Here is a 20,209-nt window from a genome sequence, read left to right on the forward strand (position 1 = left end):
CCTCCTTCTGGTACCTCTGTGATATGGGTGTTGTTATGCTTGATGTTGTCCCACAGTTTCTTAAACTATCCTCATTTAAAAAAATATTGTTCATTTACAGTTGTCCCTCCTTTTCCCTGTTGCTCACCCTGTCCCACCCTCCCCACTCTCACGGTCATTCCCTACCCCACCCCACAATGTCCGTGCACATGAGTTCTCTATTTGTGTTCCTTTGCTTGTCCCTTCCCCTTCTTCCCCCTGTTATCCCTCTCCTGCCACCCCTCTGGTCAACGTCAGTTGGTTCTTTATTTCCAAGTCTTTGGTTCTGTTTTGTTCATTTGTTTGTTTTGTTCATTAGGTTCCACTTATAGCTGAGATCATATGGTGTTTGTCTTTTATGCCTGGCTTATTGCACTTAACATAATGCTCCCCAGTTCCATGCATGCTGTTGTGAAGGGTAAAAGTTCCTTCTTTCTGCTGCATAGTATTGCATTATATAAATGTACTTTAGTTTTTTGACCCACTCATTTAAGAATGGGCACTTAGGCTGTTTCCAGCACTTGGCTATTGTAAATTATGCTGTTATGAACATTCGGGTGCATAGGTTCTTTTGGATTGGTGTTTCAGGATTCTTAATGTATAGTCCCAGCAATGGGATTGGTGGGTCATGAGGCAGTTCCATTTTTAGTTTTCTTAGAAAAGTCCAAAAGTATTTTCCACAATGGCTGCATCAGTCTGCAATCCTACCAACAGTGCTCCAGGGTTCCCTTTTCTCTACAACCTTGTCAGCACTTGTGGTTTGTCGATTCATTTATGATGGCCATTCTGACTGGTGTGAAGTGGTATCTCATTGCGGTTTTAGTTTACATCTCATTAATGGCTGGAGATGCTGAGCATCTTTTCATATGTCTATGTGCCCTCTGTATGTCCTGTTTGGAGAAGTGTCTGTTCAGGTCCTTTGCCCATTTTTTTTAGTTGGGTTGTTTGTCTTTCTTGAGTGGAGTCGTGTGAGTTCTTTATATATTTTGGAGCTCAAACCCTTGTCTGAGGCGTCATTGGCAAATATGTTTTTCATACAGTTGCTTCCTTTTACATTTTGTTGATATTTTCCTTAGCCGAGCAGCAGCTTTTTATTTTGATGTAGTCCCATTTGTTTATTCTTTCTTTTATATCCCTTTCCTTAAGGGATGTAGTTGAAAATATTGCTTTGTGGGATGTCTGAAATTTCTTGCCTATGTTTTCCTCTAGGACTTTTATGGTGTCACAGGTTATATTTAAGTCTTTTTTCCATCTTGAAACTATCCTCATTTTTAAAAATCATTTTTTCTTTCTGCTGTTGTGTTTGCTGCTACCTTGTCTTCCAAATCGCTGGTGTGATGCTTCATTTAACCTGGTGGTGTTTCCTCCATGTGTGTTCTTCATTTTAGTTATTGTATTCTTTGTTTCTAATGGGTTCTCTTATGGTTTATGTGCACTTTTTGAAAAAGTTTTAACCAAATTCATCTATTCTGCTGTTTAGCTAGTCTTCAGATGGTGATGCAGGTTGATGGTTATATAATTAAGTTTTAATTTTACATGGTTAGAGTAGGAGGTAAGTGCAATTTCTACATAACTCTGCCATCTTGGGTCCCCCCACGTAGTCAGAAACCTTTATCTGCTCATCCTGCAGCTACAGAAAAAGGCAAAGAAAATTGACATCTTCTTTTCTGTTAGTAGTCAGCTGAAAGTACAGAAGAAACTACTTTAAAGTGATAGTTGCCTGTATTTGTGCATATAGCAAAAGTAATTAATATTTATTTTTGGAAATTTCATACTTAAAAAATAATTGTTCTCTTTCATTAACATGCATAACATTTTTTGCACTCATAAATATTTTATTGTTTAAATGTGTATTTTACTAATCATTTATTTCTGATGCCACTTTTTTCTAGTGTTAACTACTTTTTCCCTCTTAAGCACTAGCTGCTGAGTTGGTAAAGTAATTGAAAATTAACATATAGAAGTTAACATAGCTTTAATTATACTGATATACTATGTTTGAGATATATTTGTACATTAGGAGTAGAATTTTTTATAAAATGTAATCTTGAGCATTTGCATTATTTTTTTCTTAAAATTGGCTTCCAAAGTATTTACTGGTCCCTCGAGCTTTATTATTGTTGGCCTAGATTTGCTTGGCAATGAAAATCTTAATAGCATGCTCATGTATACAGGATATAGGGGATGTGCTCTAAAAGTGTGTATTTGCTTAGTTACGCTTTTTATGGATGAGATACCATTCCTTTTCCATACGAATGTACTTTTTGGAGGGTTACCCATTTATTATCTTATTTGGTCGTCTCACTGATGCTGGAGTTTTACTTGGCGAGTGTTGTCACACCTGTTTCACAGGTGCGAAGTGAGACCATACGCTTTAGGAGACACAGCATGGTAGAAAGTACAAAGTCTTCAGGAAGGTAGGTATCATCGGTACTAATTCTAACCCAGGCTATTCATAGCTATTATTATTATCCTTATGGTGTTGTGACATCCCCGAGCCTCAGGTTGCTCATTTTTATAGTGAGTTTAGCAGTAATACTGTGTGAGACAAAGTACGTGGGGCACACTAGCCTAGGGTTTGGCCAACATTGTAAGTTTAGTAAATTATTGCATTTATTTACTATTGATAATAAGCAATAGAAAAGTCAAGTAATTTACTTCAGTGTACCTATGTCTAATCAGTAACAGGACTAGCAGTGAAAGTTAGGTTTTGGATATTGTTTTACATTTCTGCATCTAAGTTCCTGTTAGTGAAACATGCTAGAGACACTGGAAACTTAACCTTGGGCCGTCCAGCGTCAGTGACCCATGCAAACAACATTAGGCTCCTCTGTGAGAGTGAGCAATTGGTTAAAAATGAAAAAAGGAGGGAGTTTTAAAAACAAGGATTCTTTTTTTCCATTGTAGATGCTTAGAACTCTTGATATAGTTGTCCGAGGACTCTTCACCTTTCTAATGTGTCTTCATCTCTCAGAGCTGAGCCAGACTCAGTTACCATTTATGATAGAAGCAAGCTATAGGGAATTTTGGGGGACAGTTCTGTGTCTTTCTTTTTTTAAGAAACTAGTATATTTATTTTACATCATTCTTTTAAAGTATTTTCAAAATGTCATTTATTTAATGCTATTCTTTTAACTATTATGAATTCGTATTTTATAATTTACATGAAATATATACATAAAAATGAGTATGCCATGGATAGTTCTATTTCTGATATGAAATTAGAAGCAGCTCGGCTACTTGTTAGAATTTACCTTTAACCTAAAGGCACCAGTTTACAACTTCTTGGGTTGAGAGGTCAGCCAGATATTAGGAATTTCTAATAAGCCTTTATTGAATTAGTGTGTTTGTTACAGAAATAGGGTCAGTATTTATGGCATGCCAGTCACATATTCAGCCAGTTTTCTACAACTTTTAATGGCGTGACAAAAAAGGATCTGTTCATAAGATTGGAGGAGAGCCCCAAGGCACGGGTGCTTCCAGATTCCTCCCCCGTCCAGTCCTTGTATTTGTAAATCCAAGTGGTATTTTCTGTCTTAATGCACAGTACTTTGGGTGGTGTAATTACTAAGGAGCTTTGCACAGAGAACATTGCTATTAGAAAGGGACATAGAGCATATTTGTTTGTTTGTTTGTTTTGAATGGAGAGGCTATGAGAAAAATTCTGAATACAGATGGAACATTAATGAGTAAAGGCAGTTTCAGGTTAAGACTCAGCATAACAGACTGGGCTACGGACACAGGGTGTCTCATAGTCAAAGTCAGGGATGTGGTAGAGATTGCATACAGTAAATGTTAAGAAACAACCCTGTATATGGTAAAACAAAAACAGAAACAGGCACTGAACTATATGTGGGAATATGCAACATGTACTAAGATATTATAGTGATTAACAGTGTTGTCAAGTTTAATATTGTTAACGTATTATTGAAACACTAAATATTAACTTCACTTTTAAATACATTTTTCCTTATTAGGAGTGCATTTCATTTTAGGCTTATCTGAAGTAACCAAAGACAGGGAAACAAGAGAAATAACTGCATTTTGGAAAAACTGCTGTAATTAGAATTATGTATAAGTTTATAGTGTATGTATTCTGTTGTGCTGATATTATAGTAACCATAATCTTTAAATTATTTTCACCTTTTTTACATAAAATTTTAGCTGCACATGTTTTTTAACCCACTTAACATTCTTTTCTGTAATTATCTGGGGTATAATTACTTTAAGAAAAATAAATTCTCCTAGGCTTTTATAAGAGCTCTTCTTTCCCTGGAGTCATATGAAGTAACCATCACACAATCAGTGAAAAGCCCAGGCTACAGAAGTTGAAGCCCCTCACAATCGTTATCGATAGATGGGGTGTGAAATCCTTGTGGTTAAGAAAACAACACGTTCGCGTTTATCTTCACTTCCACATAGTTAAATGGCTCATTTCCCCCTTCCCTTGCCTTCTTTTTCCCCCTACTCCATTGTGACTAGAAAGTTTAGATAATTAATCTTCATATTTTAAAATATTTATTGAAACTGTAGGTGTGGAACCAGAAAGATGGGACCCAGTTTTCAGCTCTGTTATCTTCTGTACCTTCATTCTTGGAGTCGTGGTCCCTCACCTGAGATAAACTAGAGGATAGTTTCCTTTGTTGTGAGGAGTGAAATAGAAAACATAGACTCGACATTTAGCCTAAAAACAGGTCTTTAATCTACGTGGAAATAATTATGACTAATTAGTCCTATATTTTCTTTGGCAGCTGGTATGGCCCAGATAACAGGTAAAGCTTTAATTTTTAACCCTTTTTGGTGGTAGCATTCTGATTTCAAACAAGGAACTCAAGATTGGATGAAACAAAGTTGAGTATTTATCACTTTATTTAATGCAGTTAAATGCTTCCATTTTGATAGCTTTTACATATATAGAACTTGAGATTTTGATGTAGAGACTGAAGATGTATATTCAAATCTTAGGTAAAAATAAATTAAAGCTGAAGGCAAAAATGAGCAGTGAGAGAGTCCTTACCGATTTTGGTGGCTGTGTTCCATGCACTGGCGAAGTGAAAATGCTGACACAATAATTCGGGGAGACATAATTGCTTATGTAGGTCTGAATATTATGTAGCTAAGTTTTAAATAATAATATTAAGAAAATCATCACTTTAGCTAATTTTTAAAGAGCAGTGTAGACTAGGATCATAAGAAAATTATTTTAACTTTTCTAATAAATGAACATACTTAATATCTTTAAATGTTTTACATAAAGAATAAAGTAAAAATCATTCTTGAAGTAAATTGCTCAAATCACTCTGCATTGATCTTGCAAACTATATCAAAGATATGAAATTGTAGCAATTATTTCAGAATAAGTTTGTCTTTGCTCTATAAACTTGGAACTACTATGTGTTTGAATAGGGGCTTTGAAGAAATTTTGGAGGTATTCATTTCTGTTCTTTAGGTATTTCTAGGAGGTACTCACATTTGATTTTCTTTTCAGAACAACTTTTGCAAGATGGGAGTATTTAATTGTTTTTGCTGTCTTTCAAAGAACATAAAATAAACTGTGGCAGATTGTGGACTAAGTACAAGAAGAGGTTGTACTTTTGAATTAAGGTCAAGTTTCTTTGTAAGTGGATACCTTTTAGATGCAATTGAGTATCAGTGTGAAGGGCCCTTGAGATATAAGAATTACTCCTGCTTTGTCACTTTCTGATTATTAACAGAAAAATGTTGCTTTATTTTTGAAAGTAAAATAACTTCACAAATCAGATTTTCTAAAGCTTTTCCAGCAATATCTGGTAGCATCTGCTTGTCTTCCCATGATGTAATCATCATATAAACTTAATTATAGAAAATCATGTTAAGCCATGTACTTATTAAGTTATGGTTACTACATTTCTGTCACTTGTAAGGCATCTTCAGGGCACTTAGAAGATCTTAAAGTACCTCAGTCTCCAGCATCTCTGAGCAACAACCATTTGTTTACACAGTTTATAATATGCTCTATTTCCAATGAGTTAACTGGAAAATGGGACATTTAAAGTTAAATTCTCAAAGAAATGTAAAACACTTAATATTGTTTGGTATTAATTTTTCTCTGGTATGGAAAATACATGATGTAAAATTTAGTACCAGATAATTTTATTTTGTTGTTTCTGGAGTTGTTTTACCCCTAGCAGTTCTGAGGGATGACATTATTTGGATGATTTGGATTATTTATTTTTTTCATATTATACTTCAGTACTGCAATTAAATATGTACAATATTATTATAATATGCTGTTCTACTTTGTATCCAAACACCATATTGAGAGAGTGAGCTAGCCTTAACTCTAAGTAGATTCCACTGCCTGGAGACAGATCTGGATCTTCCTTGTCATTGACTTTGCTACTGAACAAGTTAACCTCAGTTTTCTCATCCATGAAATGGGTATAGAAATATACCTCAAAGATTTTTATAAGCTTAAATAAATTCTGGACTCTGTCAAGCAAATGGTAAATTTTAAGTAGGTGAAAAAACACTATTATGATTTTTAGTATAATATAAATATTACTTCTCCACCCACTCTGTTTCCCCAACCCCTTATAAGAGCAAGTTCTTATAATACTCATTTTGTAAAGGAACAGGAATAAAATGAGTACTGTGAATATTTTGAAACACTATTAGGGAAAACTTATAAAAGTTCCATTGAGATTTTAAACTAATTATATTGTTTTGAACTTCAAATAAGCACTTTATTATATTATCTGTGGAGTTTAAAGTGTGAATTGACTTCATCTGTCTACACTTGTCTGTTAAAATGCAGACCTTAAGAAACACAGGTACTTTTTTAGGCTTCATCAGAATTTTTTGGAAGAATATGACAGATTTTATTTCAATAAAGCTGTACTTTTAAAAATCACCACATGAAATGAACACATCAATAAAATATCTGGGCCTAAAATGTTAAAAATGTAAATGATATTATGTATTAATGAAAATACAAGACCTTTTAAGTTCTGTTGGTCCAAAGTATAATTACCAAGTGAAAATTTGAAGGTAATCCCAAACATCTGTCTTGAATGTCTTAGTACAAGAAAAAGTTTAGTGAATGTTAAAACCTTGTATTCCTGAAGTAGGATATAGGATAACTCCATCTCTATTTTAAAAGAATATTGGGGTATGACCTTAATTTTTCTTTTCTCCCTTCCCCTTCATCCTAGTGGCCAGTGTTGGATTAATTAGATTCTTCGGTTCATAGCCTGTTTTCAGGATGATCCCTGCAAGTTTTCTCTCTTTTATTCATCTACTTATTTGTTTCGATCTCTGTTGCTGACTTCATTTTCCCCTTACACGGTAGGCAGCTGCTTTGATGTGCTTAAATCTGTACCTTTCAATTGTAATATATTCTTGTAAAATATCTATTAATGTTTTAGGTGGGAAAGAATTTTTAGTGTTTATAACTGGTGGTGTGACACAATGCATTCAATATTTTGTCTCTTCGTCAGCTTTTTAAGGTCCATTCATTTTACAGTGTTTACATGGAATTTGTGTCTGTATCATAATCCATGAAGTTTCTCCCAGGGTGCTCCCAGGGTGGACAGTCAGTTACTTCACTAATAACCAAAACTAAGAGTAAACATCCTCTGTATTCTCCGAGGTGAGAATTACCTTGGGAGTTGGACTTCTGGTCAGGGTTTAACCATGACTTGGTCAGTGACATTTGGTGACTTGACTGAGTATTGTCAGATGGTAGGAGTGGCTGGCTCAGGCTGCACTGTTGCCAACAGGGCACAGGGTCCTTTTCCCACCAGTGCTTGTCTTCATCCACTTTTCCAATTTTTCCCAACCCGAGTATAAAATATATTTTGTTATAATTTGCATTTCTCTGGGTCACTAATAAATTTGAGTATTGGTTAAAATGCTTGGTATTTATTTTGTTTTTCCTTTTTATAGATTCCTGATCATATCCTTTGCCCCTTTTATTTCTATAGGATTTATTTTTTGTTGTTGTGGCTTTGTTAGGAGTTTCTGTTATTTTTTAGTTAAAGTCCCTTGTCTGTTTAGATATTTGAATTATCTTTACCTAGTATATTATATGTTTATACCTTTGTTCTTACTATCCTTCAGGATATAATGAAGTTCTTCATTCTAAGGTACTAAAATTCATTAGTTTTTACCTTTTTTGTTATATTTAGAGATTATTTTAAGAAATTCCTTTCCATTCCATAGAGATATTCTCAAACATATTCTTCTGTTAGATTTACCTTTTGATATTGAACTTATAAATCTATCTCGTTTCCTTTTTCATATTGTGAATATGGCATGCAAATCCAGTTTCACTTTTCTCATGCATTATGTTTAGAATACATTTTTGAGTTCCATAATAAACAGTGCTAAATATTGATTGGTATTGCATAGAATTTATAGGCTAATATTGAGAGAATTGACATCTTTATAATGTTAAATTGTCTTATTTATGATCCTTAGACTATTCTTCCATATCTTTCAAATTTTGGTTTGGATACCTACAGGTATAATTAACAATTAAGACCAGCCAGATTTAAAGACTGACATGACACAAAAAAGTTGATATGATTGATGTAATCAAATTTGTCAAAAAAACCCATAGGTACAGCAATTAATTCTATTGGTTAATTATATAGATATGAAATAATCAGACTAGCCCATTTAAGATGTATTTTTGTGGTCCACTTTAATGTATTTTCCTTTAAGCTGGAATACACACAGACACACACACACACACATACACACAAGCTAGATTTTAAATGGTTTCTCAGTTCAACAATGATTTTCACTTTTTGTTTTGTCAGTGGAACAGGACAAATGAACAGCTTTAATGAAAAGAATTACTGTTTAATTGACTACTGATGAGATTTGTATTAGGTCATATTGTTTAGGTTACTTTTATACTTTTTGAATTAATCTTTATGTTAGCATTGAGTTTTGGTAGCATTGTTCCAAAAATCAGTCACATTTAAATTTGAAAGTATGGGAATAGTGACAGCAGTTTTTAAGCCAAAAAATGTGTGACAGTTTTAGGCTTAGTTTTGGTAGCTCTTTAAGAAACCTAAAATACATTTTTATAAACACTGTATTGAAGAAAATTGTCTAAGGAAGAAGTGATTTTGGAAGGGAATTGTTTTCACATTTGAGTATGAGGAAATCCTTGATGTCAGATCCTTATAATCAAAGACCACCCCCTGTAGTGAAGATGGTGACTCAGTTACTCTGGGCAGTGAGGGGCCACTACACTGTGGGGCCCTGAAGTATGTTATTATGTATCTTATAGGATTTCAACTTTGGTTGAGTGATTTGGGAGAGATTCTAAAGATGGTGGTGCGTCCTTTAGATGGGATGCGGAAACCGTTCTATGACTGGATAGGTAATCATTTACAGCAAGAGAGGAGGATGGTATTTTGTGGGTTGTGATACAGTGACCTTTTTCTCTTTGTGTTTAGTAAAATTATGAAGCACTCTTGCTCCTTTTTCTTTTATCGTGGCCTCTGAGTAATCTGACCCCAAGATGCTGCTCTGTGAGATTGTGTATGTTCCTCTCTTTATCCCAGCTCATCCCCTTCTTCCTGCTCTGCTCCTCCCTCCCTCCATCTCCTCCCCCCCTCTCGTCCTCTGGCCCTTCCTCTCCCATCCAGAAGTAATTGTTTTTAAAGTATGTGTTTAATTGGGAAATTTTCTTTTTCTTTTCCCAGTCATCCAGGACAGTAACTTAATCATAAGATGTGAAAGATTTTATCTGGACAAAAACCCAAGAATGTTAGTTTTACCTTGTAGAGATAACCTTGCCAATGATGTTTAGCTCCTTAATTGTGTTCTCACTTTGATTTAACCATCCCCTCTGCTGCATGTCCAGGGGAAGCCGCCCTGCTCTCGTGTTCTGCATTCACTGCAGTCACCTTTGACTGGCCTCTCTGTTCCTTTGAAGTGAGTACTTCCTCCACAGGGAAGGCAGAATTACATTTTCAAAAATGTTAAGTCCTTTTACAAGACTCTCTGAAAGTCCTCCCCCACCCATTACAAATAAAATAACCCTCAGACCTACGATGGCTGAAGGACCGCCTCCCCCCCCCCCCACACACACACACACACTTATCTTTGTGACTTCATCACAGCCTTGCCTTTCATATTTTGGCTACTCACCTGGCTGGCCTTTTTGTTCTTGCAAATAATCAAATTCATTCTTGCTTTAGAGCCTTTGCTCTAAATATTCTTCTTATCTGGAATCGCCAATCTTTTCAAGGCTGGTTTATTATCCTTTATTCCTTAGAAGTCAGGCCCATTTCCCTATTTCTAAGTTACCTTTATCTAAATTAGCCTCATGCACTCAGTCTTACTTTGCTTTAGGTTATTGATAACACTTATCAATATCTGAAGTTAATTCATTAATTTTATTGTGTGATAGTCCCTTTCATATCCCACTTAACGTACCACTTGACAGCTAAACTGTGAGTGGTGGGAACTTGTATGTCTGTACCTTTCTGAGTGCCCAGCCCCTTAGGAAGTCCCTGGCACAAAATAGATGCTTAAAAATATCTGTTTAGTTAATGAATACACTTACGAATGAAGAAATGGACAAATAACCAAATGAGCGACCATATATTCTAGACATAACTGTATGTCTGTTGACTATTAATGAGAGAAACGCTTGTTAGGTTATTATTTTGATTGAAGTGTAAGTATGTAAAAATGTCCGTTTCTCTGGAAAATGCCTTAAAATAGTTAATGTAATTCCTTGCTTTAATGTTCTTTTAATTGTCTGTGGTCTGAGACTATGGTTTAGATGAGACAGCATCTTAGGGATGTTTTCCTGATGCTTAAAATAATATTTGGATGTGTTGCTCTGGAGCAATTCTAATGTAAGTATATTTTCATTTATTAATATCATATCAGATCAGAACTTTCAGAGAGGTGAGGTGAACTGAAAAATAGCCTGGGTAGTAGAAGTTTCCACAGAGTCCTACTTTATCAATGTGTGTGTGGGGGGGTGGGGGGGTGCATGTGAAATATACATGGTGTTATGCCTATTATTTTGAGGATAATTATAATTTGTTTTACTATTTGTTTTCCCTACTTTATATTTCTCGTTGTTGCATTTGGCATTTGAATTTGATAATAATTTAAAGGTCATTCTTTTATCTTTCAAGTTAAGGATACAATTTTCTACGGACTCATGATACCAAGGCCAAATTCATAGGAAGTATGTGGATATTGTGTTTCAGTGAAAGACGAACTGTGATATGAAAATGTTAGGTGGAGGGTGGAAAAAGTTTGGAAGCAGCCAGCCTTGGTTTGGAATCCCTCCTCTAATTAGTACCCCAGTGTTAAGTGGAAAGCAGTGTAAGGTATTAGTGTCTTTGAGCCCGTGTCCTCATTCACAGAGCGGGCCTGTCTCTGTACAGGACTGTGTTGAGAATTCAGCTGATGTAGCGCAGTGTACAGCATGCTATGTGGCAGTATTAGGTTCTGGACAATTGTAAGTTCAGTGCTTTTTCTCTTTTTTCCCGTCAGCAGCAAAAGAAGGTATTATAAGGTTTATTATTTTGTGTACATAATATAAGGGCATAAAGTAATATTTGACATTATTCCTATAATCACTGCTTGACACTGTAAATTGGAAAGAGCATCAACCACCATNATAACCAAATGAGTGACCATATATTCTAGACATAACTGTATGTCTGTTGACTATTAATGAGAGAAACACTTGTTAGGTTATTCTTTGATTGAAGTGTAAGTATGCAAAAATGTCTGCCTGTTTCTCTGGAAAATGCCTTAAAATCATTAAAGTAATTCCTTGCTTTAATGTTCTTTTAATTGTCTGTGGTCTGAGACCATGGTTTAGATGAGACAGCATCTTAGGGATGTTTTCCTGGTGCTTAAAATAAGATTTGGATGTGTTGCTTTGGAGCAATTCTAATGTAAGTATATTTTCATTTATTAATGTCATATCAGATCAGAACTTTCAGAGAGGTGAGGTGAACTGAAAAATAGCCTGGGTAGTAGAAGTTTCCACAGAGTCCTACTTTATCAATGTGTGTGTGGGGAGTGCATGTGAAATATACATGGTGTTATGCCTATTATTTTGAGGATAATTATAATTTGTTTTACTATTTGTTTTCCCTACTTTATATTTCTCGTTGTTGTATTTGGCATTTGAATTTGATAATAATTTAAAGGTCATTCTTTTATCTTTCAAGTTAAGGATACAATTTTCTACGGACTCATGATACCAAGGCCAAATTCATAGGAAGTATGTGGATATTGTGTTTCAGTGAAAGACGAACTGTGATATGAAAATGTTAGGTGGAGGGTGGAAAAAGTTTGGAAGCAGCCAGCCTTGGTTTGGAATCCCTCCTCTAATTAGTACCCCAGTGTTAAGTGGAAAGCAGTGTAAGGTATTAGTGTCTTTGAGCCCGTGTCCTCATTCACAGAGCGGGCCTGTCTCTGTACAGGACTGTGTTGAGAATTCAGCTGATGTAGCGCAGTGTACAGCATGCTATGTGGCAGTATTAGGTTCTGGACAATTGTAAGTTCAGTGCTTTTTCTCTTTTTTCCCGTCAGCAGCAAAAGAAGGTATTATAAGGTTTATTATTTTGTATACATAATATAAGGGCATAAAGTAATATTTGACATTATTCCTATAATCACTGCTTGACACTGTAAATTGGAAAGAGCATCAACCACCATATTAATGATAATATCAAATATATATTGAGTGTTTGCCATGTGTCAGATACGTCTTAAACATTCTACATATATTAACTAATTTAATATTCATCACAAAGCCTATGAGATATTAATTATATTTCCTGTTTTACAGATGAGTAAGCTGAGGCCCAGAATGTTGAATTATAGGGCGCATAGGCACGTCTGGGTTTGAAAGACCCTACACTTTTTATTCATTAAAAATCGATACTTTAAAACCCCTTTTATTCTTCACGTAGATTCAGTGATCACCCATTTGATGATCACAGACATGCTTCCATCGCCCCCTTCTAGCTGGGAGGGACACTGGTTTTAGGACTTGACACTCCATCTCCTCCTCCGTGTGAGGGAGCGAAGACGGGAGAGGCATCCCAGTTGAGGGATAGTTCTGCTTTCAGAGATCAGACCCATTTCCCGATTTGGAAGTTACAGCGAAATAACTTCCCTGTTTGGAAGTTATGTCTAAATTAGCCTGGGGCTGCTGTTGATGTTATGACTTTTATTCTTTTTAATGTTGAAAAATCATGGTTATTTGGGGTGAAAAATAAAGGGCACACAAAATACAGATTTTTTTCAACAGGATTAAATGTGGACGTCTACTGAGACACTGATTTTCACACACATGCATTTGTTGTTAGCAGGAAAGGTATAAAGAATATTATATCTGAATAAACCATATATACTTACCTGTTTTCAGAAGCATGTTTTACTCATATGTTCCGAGGCCTGTTGAGCCTCTTTATAGTTTTGATCTTATTTAGTTATCTTGTTTCTCATGCCAGTTCTATGTCATTTACCACTTTTAAAATATTTCAATGAAATCTTTGTGTATTTTATCGTGATTTCTTAGAGTTTCTGGTTCAGTAAGTATACAGTGACTTCAGGCCATGAAGGCCCCTACTGGAATTGAAAGACCATGAAGTCTTTGTAGGTGATCTTAAGATAACATTGTTCTTAGCCTTATGATGAACTGTATATGTGTATCAGCTTTGAGACATAATAATTACTTCCATTTTTTTAAGACTTTGGTTGTATTTAATCTCCTGGTTTGATGAAATGTTAGAGTATAAAGGAAATAAATTTTCCATCCTGAAAACGTTTTATGAAGGTTTTCTCTCTGTGTGGTGCTTCCTGATGGCCTGAGACCATGTCACATATAATTGGATTGATACTCAGCCTGAATGCTTCTTTCTCTTCTTGGCAGCATGGGGTAACCTTGGAAATGTTCTGAAGAGTCAGAGCAAAATTTCTGAAGCTGAAAGCGCCTATAGAAATGCTTTGTACTACCGAAGCAACATGGCTGACATGCTTTATAATTTGTGAGTATGCATGCTTTCTCCGGTTTGGCTCCTCCTTGACACCCGCAGTGAGAGGGACTATTGATTTAACTGCCGCACATGGAGGTGATGATAGCGGTTTTCCTGAAAGAGCCGTTTCATTAGTCATGCTTCAGAGACCAGCAGGTGGATGGTGTTTGTGATTTCTTTGGTACGGGCCCCCTCATCGATATTCATGTGCATTGATGTGGCATAGCGGAATTTTTGGAAGTACTATGCCGTATAACAAAAATTGGTTTAAATGCTTTTATGTTATTTTTTCAGTTTGTTCCGTTAATCCTTAGATGGGCCTACCCAATAAACCTGCTATGTTTGATACTTTATGTAATTGAGATCTTGATGATCAGTAATAATAGATTCTGTCCTTGATTAAAAATTGCATGTGTTGAAGTATATGTGGAACAGGTATTAAACCTAGGGAGCTAGTAAATAAGATAATGGCTCTTTTTTTTTTTTGCACCCTTTCCAAAGATACTAATAATTAGGTTGGGATAATTGGATAATTTAGAATATTTCTGTACACTGGATTAGGAAAATCGATAGGGGAAAAATTGGTTTCATTCTTCGAATGAAAAGTCCCTCATGGGTACAGTGAGATGTGAGTGGATACATGCAAATGAACCAAAATCCATTTTTGTCTCATATTTATGACACCTTTTTGTTTGTAAGTAATAGAAACCTAGTCTAAACTTGCTTAAACACAAGAGATTTTATTAACTCCCATAATTGGAAATTCCTGATATTAACTGGCTGTGGTGCACTTAGATTCAGGTGCTCCTTTATGTTATAAGAATTTGTCTCCAGTTGTGGCTCTGGCTTCCCCTGGTTCACTTCATTCTCTGTGGAACTCTGTCTGTCTCGGTGGGAAAGATGATTCCTGCACCTTTTCCCATACAACATCTTGACTCCCCGATCTCAGAAGACATTGTCTTGGTGACTGTTGATTCTGGAGAAAGGTCTTGATTGGTCCTTCTGGGACCATGTGTCCTCTCTTGGATGAAAAACTGGACAGAGTGGCAGGGGCTCTGAGATGCCTCTTCTGACAGCATCACTAAAGTTGGAATGAATGGAGGACCCATTCCCTGCAGGAAGGGACCAGGCAAAAAAAAGATGTCTCCCCCTTGTGTTTAATGAGAGCTGTGTAATACTGACAGTATCAAACTCATCGGTCAGCTTTACCTTTAGTATGTATTTATGCCCTGGCTACACTGATTCTTTTGTACTGTCTACATCTGAAAGCACAGATAAAAATAAAATAAAAATACATTGAAAGAATTTAAATATATAATGGAAAGCAGACAGGGTAAGCTCAGTTTAATTTCTCATTTACATATTTAACTTATTTTTAACCTCCTACACTTTTAACACTGGGGGCTCAGTCCCATGGCCTGAATTAGGTCAGCATGTGTTTCCTGTTGACCCGCACAGATTAATTTTGTTTTCTGGCTGCAGTGCCTTCAGGTGGAGCGCATCCTCTCCAGTGGACACAACCTGATATTCTCTGCAGTGCTTCTTGCTCCACCAAATATATTACCATACTTTCCCCTGACATGAGTTCACATGTTTTTTTTTACTTGAGTGAATATATCTGTATAGTCCTACAATGTCTTTTTCCACATGTCCTTTTCATCTAAATGCAGTGTTATTATATTCTTGGTTATTTCATGAGAAAAACGTTAGAAGTTTGAAACATTTACAGAAATGCCCCCTTTTTGGGGAGTATCCAAATGTAATGTTGTCAAAGAAGTCTCTTGCCTTGCAATATGGGATGTGGTTTTTCTTCTGATCTTCATCCTGCGAGTGTTTCGGAGGAGAGAGTAAGCTGAACAACCAGGACCTCTTCGTTGAATGTGGTTTTCTCTCTCTTACCACAGTTATCTACTGCTAGTTGGCACCTGTTGGGAAAGGGTGAAGGGAAAAGAAAATGTATCTATCCAATCTTATTCTTTTCTGAGGAGAGAAATTTATTCTTTTAGATAATTCAATTTACATCGAATCTAAATATGAAACTCCCTATCTGGATACTTATATAAACTATGAAAACATATATGTATGTCCCCAAACCCTAATGAAAAATCCTTGCTGGAGAAATGATTGTTAACAAGATCAGCCTTTTCTTTTTCTTTTTCGCTAATTATGGGAAAATTTGATATGTCATAAATGTCATAGATAGCTCCAAAATATTTTCACTATTATGACAGGTTTTTAAACTACATTTAACTCTTAGTTCAAAGGGATGGCTTGAATTTCACAAGAAATTTTGGCAATGGTTTCAGTATATTAGACTGTGTAACCCATGTGGTTGACAGAAATCTGATAGTCAATAAAATTGTGTCTCAAAATAAGGAAATTTTCAATTATTTTTAATCAAATATCTATAAAATGCACTAAGACAGATCTTTTGCAACCCATAATATTATCAATATATGTGGTATTTTATGTCCTAGGAACAAACTTTTTCTTTTCTATTTATTTACAGAGGTCAGGAAAAGAAATTTCACAAAGATAGTTTAGAGAACATTTGAAAATTCTTTTGAGATGTATATGTCTATTTTTATTAGAGAACATTTGAAAATTCTTTTGAGATGTATATGTCTATTTTTATTACATAATTCTCTTTGATGTACAGAAATTGCTCCTTGTTCTATTTAAAATCTTCAAAGAAAATGACTTTGCTCTGCTCAGTCTTAACCAGTAAGTGCATTTAACCTGATGATGCTTCATTGTGATAGTAGTAGGTTTAATTACTTTTCACATCATCAGTTAATAGTTATGTCTCTTAAAGACGTTTTAGGACCAAAGCCTGAAATTACTTGCAGGAAACACTCATATTCACTAATGAACTTCAGGAGCTATAAACTTCTGGGGGGAATAATAAGCTTCTGTTAGATCCTCTACTTTTAATCATCAACCTAGATTTTTTGAACTCATTCAGTGTTCATAAAACTACTTCTTTTTATAAATTATTAAAACTCTTCATATTGTTAGAAATTTGTATTAGGGGAATAATCTTTTATCAGTTACATGTATCATTATGTACTGAAAACAATAGTTACTACAGTGAGGTACACTGCCACTGGCCAGCCATGGGGATGATTCTAGGAGCTCAGAGATAATCCTGGAATTAATCTCTGTATATTTATTTTCATGTTTAAAACTTTAAAAAGTATGACTAGCACATTTATATAGCACATCTCAATATTGTTCTATGTGATAAGAGAGAAAAAATGATTTGGAAAATATTAAGTAAGCAATAGTATAAATGATATGCTGTATTTGAAGTTAGGCACCATTGCCTTATAAGGGAATTGCCTTTTTAAGCTTTGAGGACAGTTTTTTGCAGGATTGATATTAAGTTATTTATTAAAAGTTCATATAAATGGTTATATTTCCTATTTATAAAATGATGGAGTAATACTGAATATTTTTCTTGATAGCAATTCTTGACTGACTTATATATGTACCGAGTGCTCTTCTCAGTTCTTTAAAAATGTTATCACAGTCTGTCTTCAGAGGAAGCCTGTGAAATGAGGAACATGAAACTGAGAGGCAGCTTGTCTAAGGTCACACAAATGGTACAGGAGCCAGAATTTGACTTAAATGCTTTAACTATCCGTACACCATATTTCTGCAGAATTAATAAACTGTGTGGAGAAAACACCCTCAATTATATCTTTCAAATGGAGAAAATTAATTCAAATAACCTTTACATGCAGAAATAAAATACTTAGAATTAAATCTAATAGAGAGTATATGGTTTCTTTTATTTTAGTTACTGAATTTACTGAACTCATTCTATAGAGTTTTTGGATTAGCAGTGGCTTTGTATAACTGAGCTATGAGCTGCTTTCAAGAAGAAACTGCTGCAAAAGCCTTTTTGTTTGTCTAAATTCATTACTTATAAACTATTTTGATATCACTTCAGTCCATGCTTACAGATAATAGTCTGGAAAAATTTGAAAACCACATTAAAGAATTTTTCCCCCTGAAAACCAAGTTAAGGCATTTCATGAGTTCTATCAGATCTTTGATGAAATATTTTTTGCACCCAGTTATGCTTTTCATTTACTTCTGTGAAGCCAGATAAAGCCAAAAGCAAAAGGTCTGACTTCATGTAACACCAAAAACCAACAGAGAATAACAACCCCTGATACTCCCCTAAAAAAACTAAAAACAAAAAGCAAAGAAGCAGGAACAAAGTAATAGAACCACAACAGGCCAATTAGACTTATTAATATAAAATTTATTTTATATTGATGGTACAGTATTCAACGATACCATTCAAGTACTACATTCTTTTAATTTAAAAGGCCAGAAAAGGAAAAGTATGTGATTATCTCTAGAAATGCCATGAAGGCTTTTAATCAACGTCTGCTTCAGAGAACATGACTTATAAATAAACTACAAATAAATAGATACTTCTGCAACATAAAGATTATCCATCTGAAGTGAATATTGAAGCACAGTGCTCATTTCCATTCGGATTCAGCTTGTTGAGGTAGTGGCAATTTCTTAATGATGGTTGTATCCTCCAGTACTTAGAGGATTTCTAACTATATTTGTTGATTTTATAAATGAATTATGAAATCCATATCAGAGCAGAGAAGATCCCATTTGTCAATATAAATGATAAGATTAGTAATGGGTGTTATATAACGACATGTCCAGGTTGTAAAGGGCCTTCTTCCATAAGATATCTAGAGTTGCATTTTCTTGCAAATTTCAGAAACAAATCCATTTACATTAGGGTTGGTTTGTGTAGTAGTTTGCTAGGATTGACATTAACAAAGTATCACAAACTAAAACAATAAAAATGTGTTGTGTCACAGTTCTGGAGGCTAGCCTGCTGAAAGGAAGGTGTGCACAGGACCGTGCTCCCTCCCTAACCTGTAGGGAAATTCTTTGCCTCTGTGTGTGGTTTGCTGGCATTCTGTGGGGTTCCTGAGCATGCAGCTGTGTAACTCTGCTCTGCCTTTGTCATCACACAGCATTTTCCCTGTGCTTCTGTCTTCACATCCTTTTATGATGCTACCAGTCAGATTGAATTAGGGGCCCACCCACGTTAATTTGACATTTTGCATCTGCAGTGACCCTATTTCCCAAAAGGTTCATATTCTGAGGTCCTGGGGGTTAGGATTTTAGCATAACCTTTTTTTTTTTTGAAGAGATAATTTAACCAATAAAAGCTGCCTTTGGGGAGCTTCTGTTTAGGCAAGATAGAGCTTTGACAGTAGATTTTAGTTGGGGGTAGTGTGGGGTAAGGCTCCTTTATGAAGAAGCTAAAATTTTGCACAGACTTTTAACACATTTATATGTTTCATGATGCCAAGAATTCTTAGGAGGAACTAACTTATGAGGATACAGAAGTGAAGGAAAGTGGGTGCAGAGTTGTTACCATAGGTCCAATTCTAATGGTACATTTGTGCATTCAGGGCCAGGTTTGAAAACGGTTGAGAGGTTAGAAGGATACAAGGTTACAGAATGGAGGTGGTGCTAGCTGACAGGGAGCTGAGCCATTCCTTGAGCTGTGTTGAAAACCAGCGGGAGAAACCCATGAGAAGTGAAGACTGGTGCAAATGAAAGAGAAAGTAGCTGTTGGCCAAATGGCAAGAGTTCAGGACAGGGTTTCCAACCAAGTTCTCTGGGTGTGTGTGTACATGCACATGTGTGTTAGAGGCAGAGTGGGGTGTTCAGTGAATACCAGGTAAGCAGGCTGGTCCCACAAAATGGAGAATTCAGGAGAGTTATCAAACAGCAGCGCCTGAAAGTGTTTGGCATGTCTGATATAAAGGAAATGGACCTGAGAGTTTGGTGAAATTCCACTAGCTGGGATCACTCAGGCTCTGGATACACAACTCATCTGGCCCTTTGCTGATTCTTGGAATGAGGTGGCACAGCTTGCAGGTACCAACCTGTTTGCATGACAGGAGCATTTTATTATTTTATTTTTTGAATTATTGTTCAAGTACAGTTTTCTGTCTTATACTCCCATCCCAGCCCACCCCCCTGCAGTGCTCCCTGCTTCCCTCCCATCCCCCCTTAGTTATTGTCCATGTGCCCTTTATATTTGTTCCTGTGAATCCTTCCCTCTTGCCCATGAAGTTCCCTCCCCTCTCCCCTCTGGCCCCTGTCAGCCTGTT

At 35.7% G+C, this 20,209-nt stretch overlaps 1 protein-coding gene across 1 annotated transcript in view; it reads left to right on the forward strand.

Moving 5' to 3' along the window:
- TMTC2 (transmembrane O-mannosyltransferase targeting cadherins 2) overlaps positions 1-20,209 on the forward strand; it is a 406,489-nt gene that overhangs the window by 218,362 nt on the left and 167,918 nt on the right. Inside the window, exon 4 of the mRNA XM_037066181.1 lies at positions 13,937-14,051. Coding sequence (XP_036922076.1) covers positions 13,937-14,051 — 115 coding nt within the window. The remainder of the gene's footprint in view (positions 1-13,936; positions 14,052-20,209) is intronic.

The sequence above is a fragment of the Sturnira hondurensis genome, unplaced genomic scaffold (genome assembly GCF_014824575.4).
Source record: "Sturnira hondurensis isolate 20B ecotype Veracruz unplaced genomic scaffold, ASM1482457v3 Scaffold0016535, whole genome shotgun sequence".
Classification (NCBI taxonomy): domain Eukaryota; kingdom Metazoa; phylum Chordata; class Mammalia; order Chiroptera; family Phyllostomidae; genus Sturnira; species Sturnira hondurensis.